Here is a 24,756-nt window from a genome sequence, read left to right as displayed (position 1 = left end):
GCGATCGGTTCTGATTGGAACGGCGAGGGTTGAGGGTGGCTCGAGGCTCCGGCGCTCATTATAGTGTCCACAATTAAACCTTGCACTACACTGAACATTTCCACTCCACTTTTCTTTTTATTTTACTGTCACAGGGTATACATATGTAGACTTATTATATATTATATGTTAGCTTACTTATTCTGTAGTTTTGTTTTTGTTTTGTTTTTAACCTAAGTAGTGAGATAGTATCAAATGAAACTTTACAAACACAATGAACTGCACGCACGTGTTCTCTCACGTATGTCAGATTGGAAGGGCTCGGTGCTCGGGTGCTGAAAGAGTGAGGCTTGTTTGGGGCGTGGCCTCGTCGTTGCCATGGAAACGAAACCAAAGTCAATTATTATTGACACCAAAGTGTCACTTCCAGGTGGCACAACTTCATAACATAACGGTTTACCTACTGACAACAAAAAGTGATGACTGTAACGTGGAGACATGAGAGAAGAACACAGTCTCACCTGGCGGAGGTGAGATGGGACACGTTCCATCTTCCACAAGCAGAAACAGCAGAAGCAGCAGCAGCGTCAGCGGTCGTCTCATGGCTGCTGTCTGAACTGGATCCGAACGTCTTCGATCACTGTTCACACTGACCACCACCTGGAACCTTTTCCTTGGTAAAAATGACTCTTCAGTTGAATAGGTTTCGGTTTCTGTTTCACTTTGATATACGACAAAAGCAGTCGAGCCAGCAGGCACTCGATTTCCGCTTGCTCTCTGTATACTGAGCATTACGGTAATGACTGAGCACAATTTCCAAAAGAGACAGAACCGCTTTCACCCGTAGTTGGTTTCAAGTTAAGACTTTTGGAAAATCCTTCTTGTCACTCAAGAGTTCCACTTCAGGCCGGTATTGGACGATCAGGGGAAGCCCCCCTCTTAATTTCGGAAAACTCTGATGCAGCATGCAAATAAATCTATTCTAACAAAATTTACAAAACTCACACCAACCCGAACCTACAGACAGCGATGACAGTTTTGAATAAAAGACAAAAGACCACAAAAACCCAAAATATACACAATTTGGAATAATAATAATAATAATAATAATAATAATAATAATATTTAGCCCCTCCCCATAGTAATTAGCAATTATAGCTGTAATAATAGCCTGTAGGCATTTCTATTCAGACAAATGAACTCAACTACCAATAAACATGAATCAAAAAGCTTTAAATGATTATGTCATGATTTGTAATTTTAATGTAAACATACTTAACAAAACATACATTTCTCCAGATGACGTTACTATCTAGGCTAGCCGTCAATTTTATTATGAAGGCCACACAGTCATAATTTCACCTGTTGGTCCAGGAACAGGTCGAGCAGTTGCTTTTGTTGAGTCCTGCCTGGCTTCTGGCTCTGTTATTAATGCTGGCTGTGTATCCTGCTCCGTCTTTCCCTCTACTCCGTCCTCCTCCTCCTCCCTACAATGGCACCACCAGGCGTTGGCCAGGGGTGCACCCCCTATAAATTTACTGACCACCCCACTGGCCAGTATAGATTGTATGCATTCCATCCCAAATGCGCAGCCACCTAGGCCGCCTGGGAATACCAGGTTGCCGTAAGATTTTTTTGTCCCAGCAGGGGGCGCTGTTTGCCCATAGTTTTGTTCCGAGAGACAAAGTCACTTTTGCACGAAGCAATGACAGCTTTGCATCCGAATGAAAGCAAGGGGGAAATAGCTTATTAGCTTGCACAATATTGTAGATTTGGAAAGACACCAGTGAGCTGGTTGTGGGGTTTGGACAGTGGTGTTTGTGTTTACCCAATTACCGTAGCTACAAATACAGTCAAGAAGAGGCTTTCAAGAGTCCACAAGTGCATCAAGCCTCCACCATGATTACAGCATCTCTCTTTGTGTGCCCTTGTATACACTGTGTGTGTCCCATCACTTATTTCCCACATAGGGATCCAAAAAACATTAGTTACAGTAGACTGGAGATGATTTTCTTGATATGCACATGTGGCAAGGCGCAGAGGGCCCGGGTGTGCTTCGAACCCCAGACTCCCAGCCATCCCCTTTGGTCAAGTAGCCAGGGCGCATAATCAATTGGAGGCATAGTGACAGGACCGCCACTGTCACACACACATATTTACTACTTTGTCACTAGCAGCACAAATATAAAAAAAATCAAGACAATTAAATATGGAGCTGTTTAACAATATGTTTTAGGTAACCAGTCCAGTAGCTCCAGTGGCCAGGTAATGTGAACCTTGCAATCCTGCCGGGAAAATTGCTGTGTCGGTGAAAAGTGATGCACGATACAGCCAACATCCTCCATCGGCGTCTGTTAGATGTTGTAGAATCAGTTCACACTCACTGGTTGATTGATGGCACCTTTATTTCCGCCTTCTGTGAAGGGAAATCAAAATTTGAGGACAGTGAATCTTGCCTCAATAGTTTAGATAGAGCATTACAGGCATTTTGTATAGAAAAACAAACATAGAAATACCTTCTGAGGATTTTGCAAGGTGAATAATAGCAGGTCTTCATGCCCAGCTGTTACCACAATCTTTTGATCCTCATAGTTTGAGGGTAAATGTATGTTCATCGTAGTCTCTGGAATAAAATAGAATCAGTAAATGGAGTCAGGAAAAAGAATCCATGCAGTCAAAGGATATAAAATACGAAAAAGATCAAACGACAGCTTTAAGCCATCAAAACATTGAGTGAAAATCCTTTAACACAGGAGTGATATAATAGGAAACGGTGTTAGCATTTCATGACATATTTATAGTTTTAAAACAATTTAACCATTTGGCAGTTGTTCCTGCAGACATCTGACAATATTATTACTATAATTATTATTATTATTATTTTATTATTATTAGGTCTCCTAATTTAAATTAAAACGACGAGAGCTGTCTAGAGTTAAATGAGTTTTAATGACATAGCTCTGATAACTACTAGCAACAGGCAAAAACAGACTTGCTTGTCAATAAGGGGGGTAACATCAACTCAAGCTCTGAATCAGGCACTTCACACACTGAATCCTTTTCCTAGAGCTCCCCCTAGCGGACCCTCTGCCCACTGTCCTGTCAGTTGGCCACATCCTTCACTTGGCCGTACCAACACGATTCAAGTTATCGGCGGAGCAGGCCTCAGAGTCGAGAGGCGCGCTGAACTGATGCCTACCTCACTGTTTTTCTTCATGTCGTGTCATTTCAGTTCAGGTTTTCAGTTGAATTTGTAAAGGCATACTTTCAATCAATCCAGTTTAGTGCAGACAATGCCAGACAATCGCTGCGACTTCAACACTGAGTCGCACGTTTGTAAATTGTGTCGAACCTGCTCACGGCGGCGCACCACGGGGCCGCTGTTCGGCAAGGAAAACAGTTAAATCAGAAACCACAACAGCGGTCCTACCTCGACTTGTGATGATCATCCTCGGAGACGGTTCTGAACTGGTTTTAGTCCAAGAGTTGGGCTTCGAAAGCATTCAGAAGCATTGCCGTTGCGCGGTGTGCTGAACTGGAGAGGGGTCTGGCCGCAGGACCTGCACTCTCTTGCTTTACTCCTCTGCGATGCTGCCAAAAGTGAGCATTAGAAGTTTGGTCGAAGGATTTCAAGCGATGACCACCGCCTCCAACCGCGATGCGTGCTTTCCGTCGTTCCCTTCAGAAGTAAAAGCTCTGTCGAAAATTCTGCAACTGGAGTCTTCAGTCTTCTACGTAAGCACAAAAAACGACCCAAAGTAACGTCAAGATATGAAACCATATCCAGTTTTCGATCACCGCGTTCTCAAATGAGTTGAATAGTGCTCGCATAGTCAACTGTAAGAGGCACTGTGCCTCCAGGGGGAATACAGACTGGATGATCATGGGCGTAGCCGACTCCGTAAAACATACCAATGATGATAGTCACAATGTTATGACGTCAGTAAGAAGCGGACCTACTGATTGGCCAGTGGTAGTTACAACAGCAATAAAGAGTTTGCTGTCAAAGGTGATCACCAATGGGATTATCCGACCACCGTTTTAGATACACAACTGGATTGGACTTAATCCAGTAACTTGTTATATTTGTTACCTCTGTTCTCTTTTGAAAAGCACAAACCGCACCTTTGCGTTAGGGCCGTCCTGCTATGAAATTGATGAATTAAAGGGTGACAATGGGATTTAATCCTTATTTTGCACAGTTTTCCGTAATGTCTATTTTCTTTTTTATTTGTTCTGACGTCTGAAGAACTGACTGCTTTTTTGCACCTGAGGCTGAAAGGGGGCGCTAGGACGCCACTGGCAAATTTACCCCTCCTCGAGATTGAGTCCAATCTGAAGATTCATTTCCCCATCGTCATGATTCACACCTGCGAAATTAAATCTATACTATTACAGGCAGAATCACTTCTGGTATAACCAGAAACCAACTTAAAAAGTTCACATGGCGACGCAAATCTGTCGTCAGTGCTCTCGCCACATCGCGTCAGGTCCTACATTTCAAAGGGGATGTATTAAAAAATTAGATGCGGCTGTCATAACACGTGCGAAAGCAAAGGATGGAGAGTGAGGAATGGTGACATGAACATTAATGGAGACTGATAAAAAAAAAAAGAAAAAGAGACTGAAACAAAATGCAACGCCGGCCCTGCAAAATGCTACATTCTTAATAATAAAAAAAAAGGTTCTTCTAGCAAAAAAAGTTTCAGCATGGCAACAGATTTTCCTTTAAAGGTCCAGTGTGTAAAATTTGGCTTAATTCATGATTTTTATATTGGTAAAAGCTTAACATACAGCCCCTAAATACACAAATAAGAATGTATACTCGGTACAATAGAAGTCATTTGGTTTTCCTATCCTTAGAATGGTTTTGGAATGGTATGTATACAAGAATATACAATAAATGGTCTTCTTGCTCCCAGTTAGCTGCCATATTTCTAAGGCAGCTGGTCTGGACAATCCAGCTGTGTGACAGCATGATTTATATTTAGGGTGAACGCTCTCATCCTCAAATAACCCCCAAAGAAGAAGGTGGATGTGTCCAGGTTTGTGCTTGTAGCCCACCATAGTTTATAGGCAAGCTTGGGAGAGGGAAGGTACAGAGTCCCTCCTCAATACTCCACACTGAATAGGCTTTTTGGGAGAGGAACAGTAGTCCAACAGTAATCCTACTCTCTGACCACAAAGAAATCTTCAAATCTCAACTCGCTCTTTTGCGAAGGTCCAAGCTGATGGCTATTTTAGCATCTTGTGTGTGTGTGTGTGTGTGTGTGTGTGCGTGACAAGTGGGCACGCAAAGACAGATGCCGTAACGCAATCATGGTGGAGGCTTGATGCACTCGTGGACTCTTGAAAGCCACTTGTTGACTGTGTTACGGACTAGACAGGTCTAGGGATTGCAAACAAAGCTAGTCCTAACCTGGAGTGTGCTAGAAGATGAACCCCCCTCCCCAAGGAAACGGGGGAACAGAAACAGAAAGGACAGGTTCACCAGGAGAAAACTGAGTGAGGGGGTCACCAAGGTGGCTGAGGTGGTCGGGGCGACTGTGAGTCGCTGCGAGCTCCGTCTGGGGTCGAGGTTCAGATTTTATTTTATTTTTTTATTAAAATGGATCCAGGACGGGTTTAAGGGGAAAAGTCTGTGGTCGTGGCGTGGGTCGTAGTGTCTTGCTCGGCAGCGTTGTTGCGCTACTTGCACCTGAGTCTGATTGCGTCCACTGATAAACCCTGGTGCGTACACCTCCATGGCATACCACGCCCACAACTAAGCCACACCTCCTCATCCCCACCCAGAAACCAGTCACAAAACAAAAATACAGAAAAGAAGGGAAGGAAAGAAAAAAGGAACTACAACCCCCTATCATTCCTAACAACTGTATAACTGTATTTGTGGCTCCGGTAATCCTAACCCTGAACTATTTGCCCTACAGGATGTGCATGTTTGTTTCTGAGTCTTCATTCTTTTATTGACCTAAAAAGCCAAAGTTGCCAATGATGATTCAAACCCACAACCTCTTCCACCACAGTCAGGCTTCCATCACCTTGAGCCATTTTATCCTGATGGACTCTGGTTTTCATATTCTGATGGTGCTGTTTAATTTTAAGGCAACATTTATGTGATACTTCAAAATAAAAGTCCTCCACAAAATGTCACTTGTTTGTTATACAGTTCTTGACTTTAGACTAATTTTTGTTGTAAATTCTTAATTATTAGTCCATCATTCCACTTCCGGGTGGTAGGACACCACACCTTAATGTCCCTCATTCAATTTCTGAAAATTCTGATGTAGTCCAAATTAAGCTATCTCAAAAATGTAGACTTTCCTAAATAATATTGACTTCAGATCAATATTGGCTGTCGTGCCACTGTTTGCTTTTGTCTCGATAAACAAAATGTAGAAAAAAAGGCATGAAAGAGAAGTTGAGTTTTGCTGCTGTTGTTTTTTTTCCTCATTACTGGACCGACAACATCTTTGTTTCACGTCGAGGCGTTTCACGATTCATCATCACTGAATGATGTTTCGTTGTTGTTCGAGCAATAAGAAATTAAAACATAAAAAAAAAAAATGACAGCAGGGAGATTTAGTCTGGAAAAAAAATCAAGGCTGACTGGGGAATAAATGTCACAACACACAACTTTCAGCAGTTTATTGGCAAAACAAACTACAAGAACTGTCGTAAGTAGAAACTAATCAGCTCGCAGCTAGCAGTCTGAGTGGTTATCGACGTAGCGCCTCCATGTGGCTAACAAACAACTATCGAGGTTAACACAGTATCTTTCTCACAGACTGTACATAAAACAGGAAAACACAACGACAGCTGTGCACTTTATAAAAACACCACAACTGCGTGGTGGTTAAAAAATAAAAATTCTCCCCACCCCTTGGCTCTAAAATAATTTGTACCGTTGGGATTCTCACATTTTGTCATCACGTTTCAGAAGCAGGTCAAAGACACATTCTGCTTCACAAACACTCCGTGCAGGTGGAAACACACACCTGAAGCTGAAGCTGCTGGTGCACCAATAAAAAGATATTAATTTTCTGCATTGTTGTAAACAGGACTTTTTTTTTTTATTAACAAAAATAAAATATGAATTAAAAAAAAGATACTCTTTAGTACCACATTATTTCTATTATTACCCTGAAGAAGAAAAAAATAATTCAATGAGACCAGCTGCTGCTGAAGAAGCTTTGAGATTCAAAGTCACACAAACAAGGAATAAAATTATTGTACAAATAGAAAACAAATAGAAAAAAAAAATCAAAATGCTGTCTGCATTAAACACTATAACCAAAAAAGACATCATTTACCATCAGCTCAAGTTGAAACAACCAGTTTCCAGCCCCCACATTATTTCTGTTTATATTATTAGGGAAGCTACAATAAACAAACAAACAAAAAAAAAAGAACTTGCATCCAATTTTTCTAGAGTTTCTGCTCATCTTGCGAACATCTGTAGCATCTAAAGTGCTCCAAAAAAAAAAAAATACAAAAAACAAAACAAACAAGAAAAAAGAGGCAGGTGCCACAAGAGCTCTAATGGAATATAAAGCACTATTTTACATCTGAACACAGGTTGGAGAAAAAATACACAACTCTTCCTCTGGGTGGTGCTTCTGTGCTTCGGCAGCTCGTCTGGCTCAACGTCAGTACTTGGGCACTTTGGTGTAGTCCTCCGTACGGACGTGCTTGCACAGGCAGATGGACAGAATCATCCCCAGCAGCTGAGCGACACACAAAAAGACAAAATTACGGCTATGTAAGAGTTGGGCTCGTTGCCTTTGCTGCCACCTGCTGGCGAAACCAGTACAGTTTAACGACTCCAAGTACTTGGTGGAAATGCAGCCCATTTGGTTCGTTTTCGTTTTTTTCTCTCTTTCCGCTAAGCTGGGTTTGCCGTGTGCGGCTACAACTTGACTAGCTGCGATGTGGTCAACTTCCTGTCAGGTGACCTACCTCGATGACAGCCACACCCACGCAGATCCCCAGCACCACGCCGATGTTGGTGAGGAACCAGGTCTCCACACTGTCCGCACAGCCCTGCAGGGACACACACACACACACACACACACACACACACACACACACACACACACACACACACACACACACACACACACACACACACACACACACAGCAGTCAAATCCAATGAGCTATACCAGGCGTGGCCAAACTACGGCCTGGGGGCCATAAGTGGCTCGTTAAGCTTTATAATCTGGCCCGCCAAACTTGAAGAAATTATATTAATTGTAAGTAAGTCATAAAATAGCTGTATTTCATCCATTTATTTCAGTGCTTTAAGAGTCATCTCACAAAAGATGATTATGATTTTAAAGCACATTTTTCTACATATCGCATTAATATGTTTTTTCTCCTATGAGGTGAGTCACCAAAACACTCCATCCATCTCCTCCTGTTCCGGCCCCTCTGTCAATTTTTACAGCCCATTGTGGCCCCATCAGTCAAAGTATTTGCCCACCCCTGGGCGAAACTGCCTGGTTCAACGCAATGCAAAGGGAAGTTTGCCAGTACCTCTTGGGGGGAAAAACACACTGGAAAAACCTTCAGGAGAAGTTTGCCAACATGCCACATGACAGTCAGTCTTCACATTGGACTCCAGAGGTACATCAGTACTTTATTCATGCATAGATGAGTAAAAAGAAAAAGAAAAAAAAAAAAAGAAAAAAAAAATCTCAACCAGGAATTAAACCCTGGTCCCCTGCACCACAAACAGCAGGTTAACACAATGAGCTGTCCCCTCTACTGCAAAGCAGGTGGTACAGAAGTACACAAGTATCTCGATATAGACACACATTGGAATCTGTCACGAAGGATTCTGTTGCCCAGGTCACCCACAACACAACCACTTAGTTATACACTTGTCTTGATTGAAGACTGCAGAGTCTGAAGGGAATTGCGACAACTCACCACATCGTAGACGGGCCAGTCCGGGGTCTGAGCCTCGCAGAAGCCGCTGTCGGAGAAGTTTCCCGAGGTGGCCGAGACGTTCTGGCAGGAGCAGGGGAAGAGCAGCTGGGAGCTGTTGACGATCACCATGTTGCCGCTCCAGTCCTGACGGTCGGTCCAGCCGCAGCACTGCATCTGCTCGGCAGGCACCGCACACACACACACACACACACACACACACACACACACACACACACACACACACACACACACACACACACACACACACACACACACACACACACAACTGGGTCTCCAAAATTTAATTGTAACAAATAAGAATCAGTTCTAACACAACGGCAAAAAAATGTGTAAGGCCCCCTTGTGGCTGATGGAGAAACAACCATCATTCTATATCTGCAGATGAAACCTCACGCCAAAGATAAAAAATATCAGATTAAAAGTCAGACTTTGCTCATCCTGACCATTTGCATTTTGTAATGATCAACGTGTCTTTTGTCATAACAACACCGTTTCTTTCCACTTTGTCTTTGCAGTGAAAAGTTCTGCTTATTTTCACACAACAAGTTGTGGAACTGTGTGTTTATGAAATTCCTCAGCCTGTGAGATCAGCGGCAGCACGGTGGAGCGACAGAAGAGAAACCTGGATCTGATCTCCCACTTACATTCCTCTGGATGAAGTCCCAGGCCTGCTCCGTGGTGGAGTTGCTCCCAGGGTAGTCGTCCAGAACTTTGGTGATGATCTTAGCCATTTCCTCCTTCAACTGCAATGAAACAACTTCATGTATTCAGACTCATTTGAAAATTTTAAAAGGACCAAAATCATCCTTGTGCTACGCTAACTTGCTGGATTCTAGAGCTGATGCTTCCAGGCTAGCTCCCAATGCTACGCTAACTTGCTGGATTCTAGGGCCGATGCATCCAGGCTAGCTCCCAATGCTACGCTAACTTGCTGGATTCTAGGGCCGATGCATCCAGGCTAGCTCCCAATGCTACGCTAACTTGCTGGACTCTAGGGCTGATGCTTCCAAGACAGCTCCCAATGCTATGCTAATTCACACGCTGCAGTGTGGTTTTCGTGGCTGAACCCCCAGAACTCCTGGCAAATAATGCAAAGCTAGAAAGAATTTCTGCTGTGTCAGCCCAGACGAGCTCAGACGAAAATCCAGCAGTAGCACGAATCCAAATCGGCAGACGCAAGAAATCTGTATTGACATCCCAAATCTTTTATTTTCCCTTCCAGAGGCTTTAGCCCTCCAAGCCTTCATTAGAAACGCAGAGATCTTTAGTTTGGCCTCCGACAGTCAAAGACTTTGGCAGCAAACACACTTCCAGGTCGCCTTTCACACACATTTCTCTTCAGAACCTTCAGAGGAAACCCCCCCCACCCCCAACAATAGTTCTGAAATTAGAGCTTGAACCGTCTCGCTTTTATATACTCAATGCGGTCACAGACAAACAAGAAAAGGTGACCTTGTAAAAAACACAGGTCTTTGCGCACTTATTGTGAGGAGCCAGAAGAGTTTGTTGCTCACTGAACCAAACAACTCGTGTGCACACGACATTTCCATTTCATCATTCTGTTTATCAGCACAAAGTGAAGATGAAGACGAGGGCGATGTGACATTTTCTCGTGTGTTAGGTCAGATCTCAGATCAGACAGCAGGTGGCGCTACAGCGTGCCACTGCTCTGCCATCAGGCAACACTTGTTTACAGGTTGCAGTCGGTTTTCCACGGCGGCAGCACATACTGAACACATGACGGCGTGTTGTGACACATCCTGGGCGTAAAGGCAGCACATCGCTTCCTGTTCAGGTGTGTGTGTGTGTGTGTCTGAGTGTGACGTGGTGGTGGGGGTTACGTTACAGGTGTGTTCTGCCATTTGAAAACAAAAAACAAAAACCTCTGCATTCCATCTGCGGGGCAGGAAGTGACATCATCACTCACCGGTTCCTTCTGGAAGTAGATGAGGACGCCGGCTGTGATCTGAGCGAGGAGGATCAGCAGGAGGCAGGCGAAGTACTGAGGGGAGACGACAAGAGTCGCACAGTCACAAACAAACATCTGAAACACATGATGAGAGTGTGTGTGTGTGTGTGTGTGTGTGTGTGTGTGTGTGTGTGTGTGTGTGTGTGTGTGATTGTGGCCAGACCCTTCAAGACGCCTTTGGTTGTGATTTAATGCTTTACAAATACAACTTGATTGATTGATTGATTGATTGATTAGCCCTCCCAGTTCGGTGGCCACGCCCCCGACAAGGTTTCCACTCCGCCTTTTTGAGACCTTCTTGTTTTTTCCCACTCCTGTCACAACAAATCATCAGTTCTATTTAATCTCCCACTGACCACCAGAGGTGGCGCTCTAACCACCAGGGGAGGCAGAGTGGGTGGGGCCTGTACAGCTCAAAGCAAACAACCCTCCTCTAACTACTGTTGGAAGTGGAGCAGCAGACTGAATTTATGAAGTGGCTGTGATCGGGTCCCTTTGAGGCTGCACCTACTGCAGGTGGCCTGAGTGTCAAACGCATCCACCGTTAAAAATAGTCCCCACAAGACGGAGCAGCCGTTTCAAGAAGCATCCGTCTGCTGCGGTTCTGGTTCTGGTTGCGCGGTTTGGCCTGGCGCGTCGCGTCGACGGCGAGGGTGCGCGGCAGAGGTGCATTGTGGGTGAGCTCCTACCAGGCCCAGCAGGCAGCGGATCTCGTAGATGGCGCCGAGGCAGCCGACGAAACCCAGCAGCATGGAGAAGGCTCCGACTCCGATCAGGATGTAGCAGGCGATCTTGACGGCGGTGGCGTTGCCTGAGCGAGAGGCGGAGAGAGAGAGAGAGAGAGAGAGAGAGGGAGAGAGAGAGAGAGAGAGAGAAATAAATATACACAGAAGAAGGCAACCAAGAATACAGGAAGTGACTGCCTGCTCAGCCACAGCTGGAGAGAAGCAGCGTGGACGCAGCTCTCTGATGACAGATGGACAACATGTCCCCAGTAGAGGAAGCGACGGCTATTCCCTGCTGCCGATTGGATGACTGGCTCTAGACTCCGCCCACAGGGCAGCAAAGGTCGACACTCGCACCAAAGCCGCACCCCATTAAGAGCCCCGCCCACCCCATAAAGTGGGGCTGCTGCAGTCCTGGATGTATCGTAAGAACTGGATACTGAACTGGAGCATTGCGGCGATCCTTTTCCAGTGGTCACTTGAGGTACTGCAGCCAAAAAACCCACACCAAAAGAGACGCCTCTAAAACGACTGGAGTGACGACGGTGATCATAGCAAATCTTTCTATCGCAGATTTTACAGACACGGTCTTTTAGAAAATCACCAGAAAATAGTTTAGCTACAGCGACGTACGTGCTGCCGCATCTCGGCTCGTTCCGATTGGCTGATGTGTCCTGATGCATCATGGGAGTTCAATACCATGGTGCAAAATGAGCGTGCTACATTGAAACGAATGGGCTGCTATATTGGCGGGCGGGGGGGGGGGGGGGCTGGAGCTTGGCTGCAGGTCGACGTCACTCTCAGACATTTGCGGACCCTGTGGTGACGCTGTGATCTGTGTGTGTGTGTGTGTGTGTGTGTGTGTTCACGCGCGCGCACGTGGTGAGTAAGGCAACGAGCGTGCTGGGCTGATGTGATGCATGTTGATGCTGGACGAAACAAAAAGAGCCCAGTGTCTGATGGGAGGACACCTGCGGGGGGGGAGGGGGGACTGGGCGAGGGACAGATGTCCTCAGTGACACACACACACACACACACACACACACACACACACACACACACACACACACACACACACACACACACACACACACACACACACACACACACACACACACACAGAGTCCGGCAGACACTGGGCACGCTGTTATCCTGGCAGAGTTCAAGAAGAGATCAATGATGGCGGATTGTTCAGCACATCACTGTGTGCGTGTGTGTGTGTGTGTGTGTGTGTGTGTGTGTGCGTGTATGTGTGTGTGTGTGTGTGTGTGTGTGTGTGTGTGTGTGTGTTAGCTTAGCTTAGCATTAAGACTGTGAGTGCTCAAGTTATGCAAAAAAAAAAGCACAATAAAACAATCTAACCAAAGGAAAAGTTTGGGAATTTTGCAAGCTGGTTTGTTCAGATGGGCAGCAGGCGGTGGCAGGAAACCTTTTTTCCAACCAACAGTAAAAAAAATTTAATAATACATTGAAAATAACAGAATAAATAAAGCAGGTGCTTACTGAGGACCACGATGAAACTCTGAGTGTCCAGGAGGAGCCACAGTCCAAAACCCATGATGACGCCGCCACACAGCTGGAGCAGGGAACACACACACACATTAGAGATGCTCTTTAGCCGTGGTGTTGTGTTGCATCGTGTCGTGTCTTGTTGTGTTGTGTTGCGTTCTTTCGGAGAGGCACGTGCCAGCTGCAGCAGCTCTGCTTGACGACCCAGCTGCAAATCTTACAGCACTTGGGGGGGGGGGGGGAGAATCAATCAAAGTGAAAATGAAGTGAAAAGCTGAGGAGGGAGAGAGAGTGAGAGAGGGACAGAGAGAGTGAGAGACAGAGAGAGGGATAGAGAGAGATAGTTAGAGAGGGAGAGAGAGTTAGAGAGGGAGAGAGAGTCAGAGAGTCAGAGAGTGAGAGAGAGAGGGACAGAGAGAGTGAGAGGGGGAGAGAGAGTTAGAGAGAGAGAGAGAGAGAGAGAGGGAGAGGGACAGAGAGTAAGAGAGGGACAGAGAGAGAGAGAGAGTGAGAGAGAGACAGAGAGAGAGTGAGAGAGTGAGAGTGAGAGAGAGAGAGAGGCGCAGCACCACAGCCACAATCCGCTGGTTCATCAAGACTCGTCCTCTTCAGCCTGCTGTCGTTCCTTCAGCTGCACATGATGGCACTGAATAACGTGACGGCTGAGTTCAACAGTGATTGCGCTTCATGAACGTTGCCCGAGTCAGAGTGACAAAGGGTGAAATGAGTGAACGAGTGAACGAGTGACCAGTTTGATCACCAGTTGATTGCTTGACGTAAAAAGAAAAAAAAGTGTTAAAGTTGTTTTGGAGGTGGAGGAAGTGCAGACACTCACAAAGAAGATGAGGTTGAGGAGGAACAGGAAGTACTTGGTCGCCGTCACGCAGCCTTTTCCCATGATGCCGCACCTGCAGACACACACAGAGCGACACAAACAGGTGAAGGGCAGTTCCCGGGGGCCGGAAGGCAGCCTGCGCGAAGGCGGAGGTGACAAACGCCGAGCGACCTCTGACCTCTGAGGCTTATGCGACCGGCCCGATCGTGTGGCGTTCATGATCACGTCTTTCGCCAAGTAATCTGGGATTATTCGAGATTATCCGACACGGCCACTTGACGTGACGCGGACGAGCCGGAGACATCTGTGCAGCTGGAACTGCCCGCGAAAAAATTCAAAGGCTCCCTGTGGACCGTCTTGCCTTGACTTTCATCGTGGTGGCGTTTCAAAAACGTGATTAATTACGATTAATCACAGATTATTCTCGATTTGAAATATAATAATTTGACAGCTCAAGCAACGAATACAAAAAGTGTTGTTTTTAAATTTGATTTTTAAATAATAACAATTTATTATTACTATTATTATGAGGAAAGCAAAACAAAAACATCCATTTGGAAGTTGAGAGTAGAGGAGAAAAAAAGAATCGTAATTTCAATCAATGGAAATCTGGGTGAAACAAGAAGGCCGAGCTCACTGATGCCCCCTGGCAGTGCAGCCCTGTAGCGTGACTCCAACCCACATTGACTGGAACTGGGTTACTCTTACTGGCCTGCCCATGGCAGCTTCAGTGGGCGGGACAACAGTGACGGAGGACGCCCGCCGGCCCGACCAGAGCTGGGCAGCCATATGGAGGTTATCACACTGTCAGAACTGAAGGCAGACGATGACAAACCAAACCAACAAAAACCTGCTTCCACCGAGAGGCAAATATGAAAGAAACCGCGACGAACGTCCCAGCGTTTGGGATTCTGACAAACAATCCCCACTGTAAAATCTTAATTAAAAAGAAATTTAAAATCAAAAATGTTGGAATTTGATGATCGTGCGCAGCAGATCAAAATGTCCTTGAAAATGGACTGGAGATGCGTGGCGGTGGCGGCCGCACTCACGTGACCATTTGAACGATTCATTTTTTTTCCAACATCAATTTTTGGATGCAACGCAAAGCGCCACCGGTTCTGACCCACTTCACGCCAGATCTGAAAACTGGGTTGTCTGTCATATCTGAGGTCATAGGGCCCCAGTCCACACACACACACACACACACACACACACACACACACACACACACACACACACACACACACACACACACACACACACACACACACACACACACACACACACACACACACACACAGGCCAGAGAAGAATTTGTTGCAGGATTCACTTGAACATCTTGAAGACAGAGTTAAAGACGATCAGACTGGACTGGACCAGATCGGATCGGACCAGTTTTTGGTGGCTCTCATCCCAATGGCTTCTTCACGTCATCCAACAATCGGCGTCTCCTCCCCGTTCTTTGCTCTTCTTCTAATTCTAGTTTCCTCTGTTTGGCCGGGCGTCGGTCAGTGTTGCCATAATTATGGTATTGCCGCGATAATTTGACCCTTCACACGATCAATAGTGTCAAATGAACCATCATTTGACCATTTCATGACAGTCAGTCTGCTGCAGTATGTCAGGTTTTTGTTATTTTTTGTTTTCTTGAGGGGGACTGAAGGCATCTGTTTGCATGTTTCCTGTTTTTTGCCGTTTGTCAGTTGCCTTCGACTGCTCCTGTCGTAATGCGACTCAAAACACAATCATTTTGAGTTATTGCAATGCAATAATCCTGTCAGCCCCTGGCCTGTGCTGCCCCCCCGCAGAGCAGCTCTGGAGGAAAGACTTCTGGCATCAAGCTGAGGGGTTCTGGAAGTTTCAGACAGGAGAAGCGATTTCAGTTGTCGTTAGACGTCGTCTGAAATGAGAGCGGCAGCTGCCCGTCAATCTGATGATAAAACTGGTTGAGTCAGTGTGTCGGGGTGTGTGCGCGCGTGCACGCACAGCGACAACCCAAGAATGGACTTCTTTCACTTTCATTTGTTCAGCTGGATGCCACTCTGGCCTCCCGTCCAGATAATCCCCACTAATCTCTTCCGACATCTTTTTGTTCATAAGCAGCTAAACGTGAGGTCATGTGACGTGAGAATCCATCAAGAAAAATGAAAAACAAAAAAACTTGAGTCTTGTGTCTTTGCGTGTATTCTATATATTCTTTATTTTTTAATTGTCAGTTCTGTTTTTCCTGTCTGCAAGGTGGCCTCTTGGGCTCTAGGTGGCACAATCGACCCCGTGTGCCTCTTCTTCCCCTGACCCAGGTGGTGAGTGATTGACTGGTGCCGCTATATAAGGAGGAGGATCACGACTCATCAGTCCCTTTGTTCTTCTCCTCGCTCTCAACTGGAGGCCATGTGCAGATTGTTGAAGACCTGGTGTTTGTCACAGTGCTCCATGTTTGTTCATGCTATTGGTCGTGCCTTGAGTTCTTCTTTTAAGCAGTCCACTAGCCTGTAGCAGCTCCCTAGGCTGGGGCATAACAGTCTGCCTTTCGGTTCCACTGCCTGTCAGCTTTCCTCCAGCAGCAATGGGAACAGGAAGCTGCCGCCAGCCTGGAAACAGTCGGTGCGTTTACGTCCAAGTGTCGCCGTTGTCTGACGGGACTCATCGAAATGTGCAGCGATACTTTGGCTTTCCACAGAGAACCCGCCGTATGAAGGCATCTCATTTGATCGTGAGATGCGGAGGGCCCCTCCCCCTTTTAAATCGGTGGCCAACACAAACATGGATACCTTGTCCACCTTCTTTTTTGTTGGTTAAAAAGGTTAAAGTTAAATGTGTTGGTGCAAGATGGCAGCTAGCTGGGAGCAAGACCCTATAATAACTACATATATTCTTATGGCATGGGGTAGGAAAACCAAAAGACTTTCATTGTACTGCGAGTATACACTTTTATTAATGTATTTAAGGACAGTAAGTTAAGTTTTTACCGATATATAAATAATAAATCAAGCCACATATTACACACTGGACCTTTAAGTGGTGCTTTGTTTCCTTTGCAGTATTGACCCATACACATCAACGATGACAACAACAACAACAGTACAGTTTCTGTGGCCTCGCCCTGTCGACACGATCAGCTCGGTGGCTGTTTGTGGCCTGAGATCTAAATTCCACATCAGGGCAGTGGTGACGGACAACTAGAGCAGCGAGAGGACACTGGCGTCACGGCTGATTTATCAACCGAGCGTCTGTGTGTGTTCACGCTCACAACAGAGGTTGGTGACCATTATCAAGACAAACAGGGGGCGGGCTCTGTGTCTCGAACAGGACATATAGTGTCTCTGAAGCTCCAGCCCTTAGCTTAGCATAACATTTAGCAGAGCTTCATTGATAGGTCCGGTGTGTAAAGTTTTTAAGGTAGCCCACGCGACAGTCCGTTTCATACACTGTCAGGCGGGCTTCCTTAAAAATGGCGGTGCAAGATGGCAGGTAACGAGAAGCAAGACCCTTGCAACATGTATATATTCATATTCACATACATATATATATACACACATACATATATATACATATATGTATGAGAACCATTCTAAAAAGGTAGGAAAACCAAATTACTTTAATTGCACGGCGAGCACTACACTTTTTTGGCCAGTATGTTTAGCTTTTACCAAAACAAAAATTCATAAATCAGGCCAAATTTAACATACTGGACCTTTAAAAAAACAAACAAACAAAAAGGGGAGAAGGGGTGGGGCACAAAAAAACCCTCAACATTCAGCCGTGGCAAACAGCAGCATGAGCTGTGTTTCTCTGTTGCTGCCACATAAGAAGCTTAAAAAGTTTGTCATGGGAAGCGTCTTGGCGGTGTGGCAACGCCCCCACTTCTTCCCGCCACCTGATCCACAGAGACGCTGATTCCACTGCGTTTTCTCTGTAGCAACAAAGAGACGAAACCCGACACGCGGACAGTTGTTGACCGTGTGTCTGTGTGTCTGTCCCGCTACCTCTCCCTCTCTTTCACTTCACCTCGTTTCCTCTCACTTCCTCCTGAGGAAAAGAAAAACGCACCAACTAACTGCAGTTCTATTTTTTTTTGGTTGCTTACAGGCGTCGGCTGGCTGCAGGCCGACTCCTCCCGACTGGGTGAACCGGTTCTGGACTTGCCAGGTGAGTTTCTGCCCGAGGCACCAGTCGATATTTACTGCACCTTTCCGCAGATGTTTGACGCTACTCGGTTGCTCAACATGGACTGCTGGTCTTTGCTGCAAAACTTTATTATTTATTAAAGCTTTGAAATGTTCCACACAATCTAGAAAAGACGCCTCTGGCAAACCAGCAGCTTTATAATAAACAAGGAAATATATCACCTCATCATTCATGCTGCAAGAACCGCCAGCCAGTATGCTAGTCGTCGCCACAATGCTAACGCCAGGGATAACACTTCTATTGTTTTTAACAGGGAAGAACCAATACCACTTTTTTTACACAACAATGAGAGTGCAAGTACATTTCAGCACTCACTGACGCCGAGTACTTGATAAGGCCATTCGACATTATAGAATTACTTTGAATTTTATTTAATTTCCCACAGACTGAGATTTGAACAACATCCCTCAATGCGTTTTTCTAGAACAGGGAGACTGTCACAAGTTTCACTGGTGTACACAATTCAACAAAATTGTCATATAAATACACGTACAACTGGTAATGGTGTCGAGGTATCGGCATGTATTTTACAGGTACTCTTACACTATTTAACCCCGGTATCGATAGTGATACCAGTGTCGGGTGTTGGTATTGGTGCATCTCCAGTTATTTATATTTGTTAATTCATTAATTTATTTTTGGCAGGGGGGCAGTTTTGCACCTCCACTCTAAGCGCACGGGAGCAAAATGCGATTCTGTAGCCACGAGCGAGCGTGGCGAATGAACCAGGAGGAATGTCAGGACTACGTCCCCTCCACCCCAGAATACAGCCAAACTTTCTGAGAACATTCCTGCTCCATCCAAAACTCTTAACTGCTAGCAGCTGCTAGCGCCAGCACAACGTGCTGCCCCTCGACAGGACGCATATCTGCCTTTTGGCTCCACCGGGAAGGCCCTTGAGGTCACACCGAGACCGCAGAAGAGCTGCGAGGCTTGGCGGGGAGGAGGGGAGGCTGGAGTATTGAGCGGGCGGCGATGCCACCGTGTTCGCCGCTGACCCACATTCCCATCTGCAACGCAGACTGGTCCTCGTTTAGCGCAGCGGCGACCCCGGAGGAAAAAGAGGCCAGAGGGCTGGCAAAGAGGAGCGGCCCGTCGACCCGTTCGGCAAAACACTGCAACAGCATCGATTTTCTCGCCTTTAGATTTAATATATGGGTCAGCTAGTGATGGAGGTGGGGGCTGAAATCACAAACTGTCAAACGTCCGTGTTTGAAATCTGGGCTGATTAAAGTGAACAAAAAAAAGGGAGAAAAGTATTTTCCCCTTATTTTCCTTTGCCGTTCTAAAAGTAGTTTTGACAACTGAGCTGAACCAAACCAACAATGTGACATTTGAACAGCCTGACCTCAGAATCCCACCAATTACTGTACCCCGAAGATACTCTGGATCTGTGTTTTGCTTCAATAAACCAGCCTAGAAACACTTGGCGTCAACTTTAATTTTTCTCTCCTGTCAGATTGTTTACAGATGTTTTGGCATCTCCTTTTATTAACCGAAGCCACCGCCAAATCCCAAAACTTTCTCATTTAGAACTCCAGAGGTCTGAAGTTTGTTCTTCCGAGAAGCTCAGAGTTCCACCAAGTTTGCAACGTCGACAGCTGAGCAGTCAGTCAGTTCCTACAACATCACCAAACCGAGGGCGAAGGCGAGGACGTACACTAACAAAACACCAGCATGAGAAATGCATTTTTGCTGAAACTTTAATTAATTTACAGCAGCAACCACTTTAAAAAGTGAGCTGAGAGCAGCTGCAGATGATCTTGCTAACATCTGCCTCCATTTACCATCAACTCCCACGGTTAGCCAACGTCTCCTTATGTGCTGTCAAAAAATGTCAACATTGGCAGACGTCTTCCCACCTAAAACATTTTTGACAGCTAGCTAGTAGCTACGTCTACACCTACACTACATAAACAAAAACCACATGTCGAGATCGTGCATACCCCCAGTTTCTGATTAAATTTGTAACAGACTGAGTTTGACTCCCATCAGTGAACCCCTTCAGCGTTGGAATTTCAAGGTTGAGGACAAAACAAATTTCATGAAAATGAATACAGAATTAAGGATGTTTTGATGTGCATTGGTATCAAGCTGTGCGTTCATGCTCAGCATCTCTAAAAGAGGAACGAGGCTTGCTGTCGAAGAGTATGGAAATCTTTGACATTTCAAATTGTGTGTTGGCATCTATGCGGTTTGTAGATGTGTAAGTCATTTCACACAACCTTATTTTTGGACAGTCCAACGCGAGCGCAATTAGCTGCCACAGCAAACAAATCGGAGCAACAACTATCTCAACTGAAGTGCCGCTCCTCAGCATTTTATTTTTTTATTTTTTACAGAAAACGAATGACTACAACAGCTAGAAATTTTTGGACCGAGCCATAATCCGCCACAACGGGCCAGGGGAAGGAACTGAAATTAAATTACAATAAATTCATGCTAATGTCAATTTTCTTCATGACATTCCTCAGTTTCACACAGCATATTGATACAGCAATATGCTGGTGCAAAAAGGACAGACAGAAAAGGGGGAAAACAGATAGATAAGATGTAACGTGACTACCGTGGTCAGCATCCTTCTTTCCATTATACGTAGCAGAATACCGGTGCTCAGAGATTTCTTTAGCAGGGAGCATATGAAGTGTTGAAACATGTATTTTTCTTTCTTCTTTCAAAAAAAAAAAAAAGAGTACGGCTTTTGAATAGCTTATTCAGACCTGCCTGTGCAAAGTACAGAAGTGTGTGTGAGAAGCCCCTGACCCAAAGCAGAGGCCATCCACACACTGAATTACACCGACTGGCCGACGTGTTCGATAATCTCTCACAACAGGAACGCGGCTCGTTTAGGACATTTCCTTGGAAACTCCGGTGCGGTCGTGATAAAAATAGCATGAACAACAACGACAACCACGAGGAGGCGGCGTCGCAGCGTGATCACAGCCACGATCCATCATGGAAACATTTCAAAGGGGACAGAAAGCGAAAACAACGGAAATGATGTCGGACCGTTCCGTGATCAAAGTCTCACTCACTCACACTCACACACACACACACACACACACACACACACACACGACGCCTGTTCTAACCAAACAGAACGTTTCAGTCATTTTGTTATCATTGAAGGCAACACACAATGAAATTAAAAAAAAAAAAATAATAAAATGAATTAAATTAAAAAGTCTAAAAAGTCAACTAAGTTTCCCTGCACTCCGTGGTCTTTGCGGTTCTGATTCACCAACTGAGTTTCACCACCGGCTCCGGTTCTCCTCGTCAAGCAGCCAGTCTTTCGAACTGAAACCGCCAGAAACTCCCCGAACCTCGAGGCGAACACGCCGCCTGAACAGCACGACTTTTCTTTCACTTACCTTTGTTTTTTCCGGAGTCAGCGAAGGAGGTAGAGAAGTGTTGCTGTTTACTGCTACTGTCAAACTGACCGACTGACTGACTGGCTGGCTGGCAGACTAGCTGGCTGACTAACTGAACAAAGCGGAGAACGCGAGCGAAGCGAACTGAAGCGAAGCGAAGCAGTACGCAAGTGAGGGACAGTTGGCTCAAGTCGCCTCAGTCCGGGGGAAGGGTGAGGGCAAAGATTGCCACCGTGTGGCAGATATGAAAAGCACACTGCAGCGATGAACACCCAATGCCGTCCGCGCAGAGCCCGCTGCGCCACCCAGAGGGCGGCGGGACGCTGACACCCTCTGCAACGGCATTTCCGGGGAGGAAATACTGTGATATTCTCATTTTTGAGTGGTCTTTGTTGAGCCTCTTCAACGTATTGTGACGGAAATATAAATGGGGGGGGGGGGGGGGGGGGGGTGACAAACATGCATTACTTCCATGCCATCTAAGCTTAGTATGATAGGTGAACAGACATAAGAAGACGGCTGTTAAATCCATCAGCCGTACAGAGTTACAGGGGGAGCAGCTTGTCCAGAAGAATCAGTCAGTCAAGCAGTTAAAACAGGTTTTAAAGTCCTGATAAGAATGTTATGATGATGATATATATGTTTGTTTGTGTCTATGTGACCCTGCATTGAACTGGCCACTTGTGAGGGTGTTGCCCTGCCTTCGCTCTATGACAGCTGGGAGAGGCTACAGCAGACCCCCACAACCCTGAGTGCAGGAGGAAGCGGGTATTGAAAATGGATGGATGGATTATTATATTAAAGGTGGATTTGTTCTTTGGATTGTGATACAGAGAAAGTTTGTAGTAAAAGTAGTTACTGTAGACAAAAAACAAAAAACAAAAAATTGAAGAATACACATTCACACACACTGGCCCACTGTGATAACCAAGAGTTTGATTTTATAACAATTTGATTTGGGTGTATTCCCACTAGGGATGCAAATTATCAGTTAATTCATTAATCGTAAGTTGATTGACCTTATCGATCGATTAACGATTAATTGATAAGTGGCAATTTTTCCTGAGAATCTAAATTTTAGAATGAAGAATGTGTAAGCAACAACAAGGGTCCAATGTGACCAACAATAGAGAACAGAAAAAACACCCGAAACATTTATCCTCTGACTTTAAGTTGACTTCTAATGGGTCCCATCCATCCATCCATCTTCGACCTTCATCTGGAGTTGGGTTGCGGGGGCAACAGTCTCAGCAGAGATGGCCAGATTTCCCTGGCCCCAGTCTCCTCCGGCGGGACCCCGAGGCCAGCTGAGATACGTAGTCCCTCTAGCGTGTCCTGGGTCTTCCTCTGGGCCTCCTCCCAGTGGGACATGCCCGGAACACCTCCCAGGGGCCTCCAGGAGGCATTGAGACTTTCGCCTTTCGGCTTAGCTCCTTCTTCACCACTACAGATCGGTACAGCGGCCGCATCACTGCAGACGTTGCACCAATCCGCCTCTCGATCTCACGCTCCATCTTCCCCTCACTCGTGAACAAGACCCCGAGATACTTGAACTCCTCCACCTGAGGCAAGACCTCTCCACCCCCTCCGCCCCTGGCTGTGTCTAGAAATTCTGTCCATGAAAATAATGAACAGAACCGGTGACAAAGGGGCAGCCCTGCCAGAGTCCAACATGTGCTGGGAACAAGTCGGACTTACTGCCGGCAATGCGAACCAGACTCCTGCTCCGATCATTAAGGGACCAAACGGCCCTTAACAGAAGGCCCTGGACCCCATACTCCTGGAGCCCCCCCCCCCCCCACAAGACGCGTCGAGGGACACGGTCGAACGCCTTCTCCGCATCCACAAACCACATGTGGACTGGTGGGGCAAATTCCCATGAACCCTCGAGCACCCAGCAGAGAGTGCGGAGCTGGTCCAGTGTTCTGTGACCTGAACGGAACCCGCATTTAATGGGTCACATTTAAAAAAATATTTTTTTTTTAAGTTTAAAAGTAACTTGATGTAGGTGTACAGGTGTACACAATGCCATTCAATAAAAAAAAAACAGTGTAATTTAATCAATTAAATTCTTAATCGATAATCAATTGTTAACATCCCTAATTCCCACAGTGACGATGCTGAAGCTGCCGGGTGACAGGCATCGTCATGCCGAAATCTGTGCTCGCCAACACACTGGGAGCGGCTCAGTGTGTAACGTGTGTGTGGACAGCGGTCTGCGGTGGCAGCAGCTGCGTGCTGACTGATGAGGTCAGTCAGGGCGACACAATGCTTGCTCCACACGGCCCAGCACACACTCATCTCGGCCCGTGGAGCCATGGCATCATTCAGAGCCTCGTCCGTCACCACGTCGTCCGAGCTGTGCGATTGTCTCGTGCTGCGACTCAACAGAGACGTCTGTCAGACTCGCTCTGCCCGTGGACCGAGGATGCTGTTAAGAACAGTCGGCGGGGGGGTCGCGACACTGCGCGAGCTCTGACTCACAATCGGCATTTCTTCTCTCCACGCCATGACGTCGTAGCCCGGCCACCCTGGTCTGGTTCTACAGGACTCGCAACCTGTCGGGAAGGCAGATTTGTTCTGACTGAAAGCCTCTTGGTCTGTCAGACAGGCTGGCACCATGGCTACTTTATGCGGCTTCTCAATGGCGTTTGAGTCGGATCGCAACTCACAACTTTCACTTCTCAACTTGCCAGCGTTTCAGCTGGGGGCAGTTTTGGTCTGTGAGTGGCACTTTGATGCACCTAGAAGTCCGACTTGTTCTGGATTTTCATCTTGAAAAGGTTAGGATCTGAATCATCGTCAGCCGGTCACAGTACGACTGGACCAATCGGCTTGCACTGGGGGAGAGAGAGAGGCGGAGCCACAGCCAGGCTTTCGGCTGTGCCTACAGCCACTGCCTGTTTGTAAGCGACGTCTGCTAGAGTTGACGCTGCAGTGTGGTCAGTTTGATCACAACTGGATCCCTCACCACACTCACCAACACCACCAATAGGAAGCCTTGAGCTTTCACCAAGTGGCTCCACAAGCAGGGAAAGACTGATTGGCCTGCGGTGATGGTGACAGCCTGATAGGGCCTCCTCCAACGGCATGTTCGGTGAATAAAAGCTTGACTTTTTGAATGAAATCACAGGAAAAATCTTTCCCGTGGGACCCTGGCGGGACGGCAGGCAGCTCCTCTGCAGCACAGAGCGCCTGCGAGATTCAACAAAGTCTCCACAAA

At 46.2% G+C, this 24,756-nt stretch overlaps 1 protein-coding gene and 1 long non-coding RNA gene across 3 annotated transcripts; both read right to left on the bottom strand.

Annotated features, from left to right (window-relative positions):
- Positions 1 to 1,113: 1,113 nt before the first annotated feature.
- LOC142887690 (uncharacterized) lies at positions 1,114 to 3,829 on the bottom strand. The gene is made up of 3 exons (XR_012926579.1): positions 3,410 to 3,829; positions 2,496 to 2,602; positions 1,114 to 2,395 (listed from the first exon to the last, which is right to left on the bottom strand). It is a non-coding gene; the product is annotated as an uncharacterized LOC142887690 (long non-coding RNA).
- Positions 3,830 to 6,612: 2,783 nt separating this feature from the next.
- Positions 6,613 to 21,720, bottom strand: LOC142901857 (CD82 antigen-like). Of its 2 annotated transcripts, none has more exons than XM_076046679.1 (9): positions 21,534 to 21,720; positions 13,972 to 14,044; positions 13,131 to 13,203; positions 11,592 to 11,713; positions 10,861 to 10,935; positions 9,578 to 9,676; positions 8,913 to 9,086; positions 7,939 to 8,022; positions 6,613 to 7,706 (listed from the first exon to the last, which is right to left on the bottom strand). In XM_076046679.1, exons 2-9 carry the CDS (start codon positions 14,032 to 14,034, stop codon positions 7,629 to 7,631), a joined length of 768 nt encoding a protein of 255 aa, XP_075902794.1. In that variant the 5' UTR covers positions 14,035 to 14,044; positions 21,534 to 21,720; the 3' UTR covers positions 6,613 to 7,628. The 2 variants fall into 2 exon arrangements, with proteins under 2 accessions (XP_075902794.1, XP_075902720.1); XM_076046605.1 differs by lacking the exon at positions 21,534 to 21,720 and adding an exon at positions 14,654 to 14,775.
- Positions 21,721 to 24,756: the final 3,036 nt, after the last annotated feature.

This window comes from Nelusetta ayraudi, unplaced genomic scaffold (genome assembly GCF_046127955.1).
Source record: "Nelusetta ayraudi isolate G7.1 ecotype Tasmania unplaced genomic scaffold, CSIRO-AGI_Nayr_v1 ptg000002l, whole genome shotgun sequence".
In the NCBI taxonomy this organism is placed as follows: Eukaryota; Metazoa; Chordata; class Actinopteri; order Tetraodontiformes; family Monacanthidae; genus Nelusetta; species Nelusetta ayraudi.
This window is presented reverse-complemented; position numbering and strand designations above follow the sequence as displayed.

Bases quoted from the DNA above. Each gene is read 5' to 3' on its own strand.
- LOC142901857 (XM_076046605.1), bottom strand. From the start codon at position 14,760: ATGGCTGCCCAGCTCTGGTCGGGCCGGCGGGCGTCCTCCGTCACTGTT. The intron at 13,204-13,971 runs GTGAGTGTCTGC...TCCCTGCTCCAG, and splicing joins TCCTCAACCTCATCTTCTTT to CTGTGTGGCGGCGTCATCAT. The intron at 8,023-8,912 runs GTGAGTTGTCGC...GTGTCCCTGCAG, and splicing joins ACTGGCCCGTCTACGATGTG to GGCTGTGCGGACAGTGTGGA.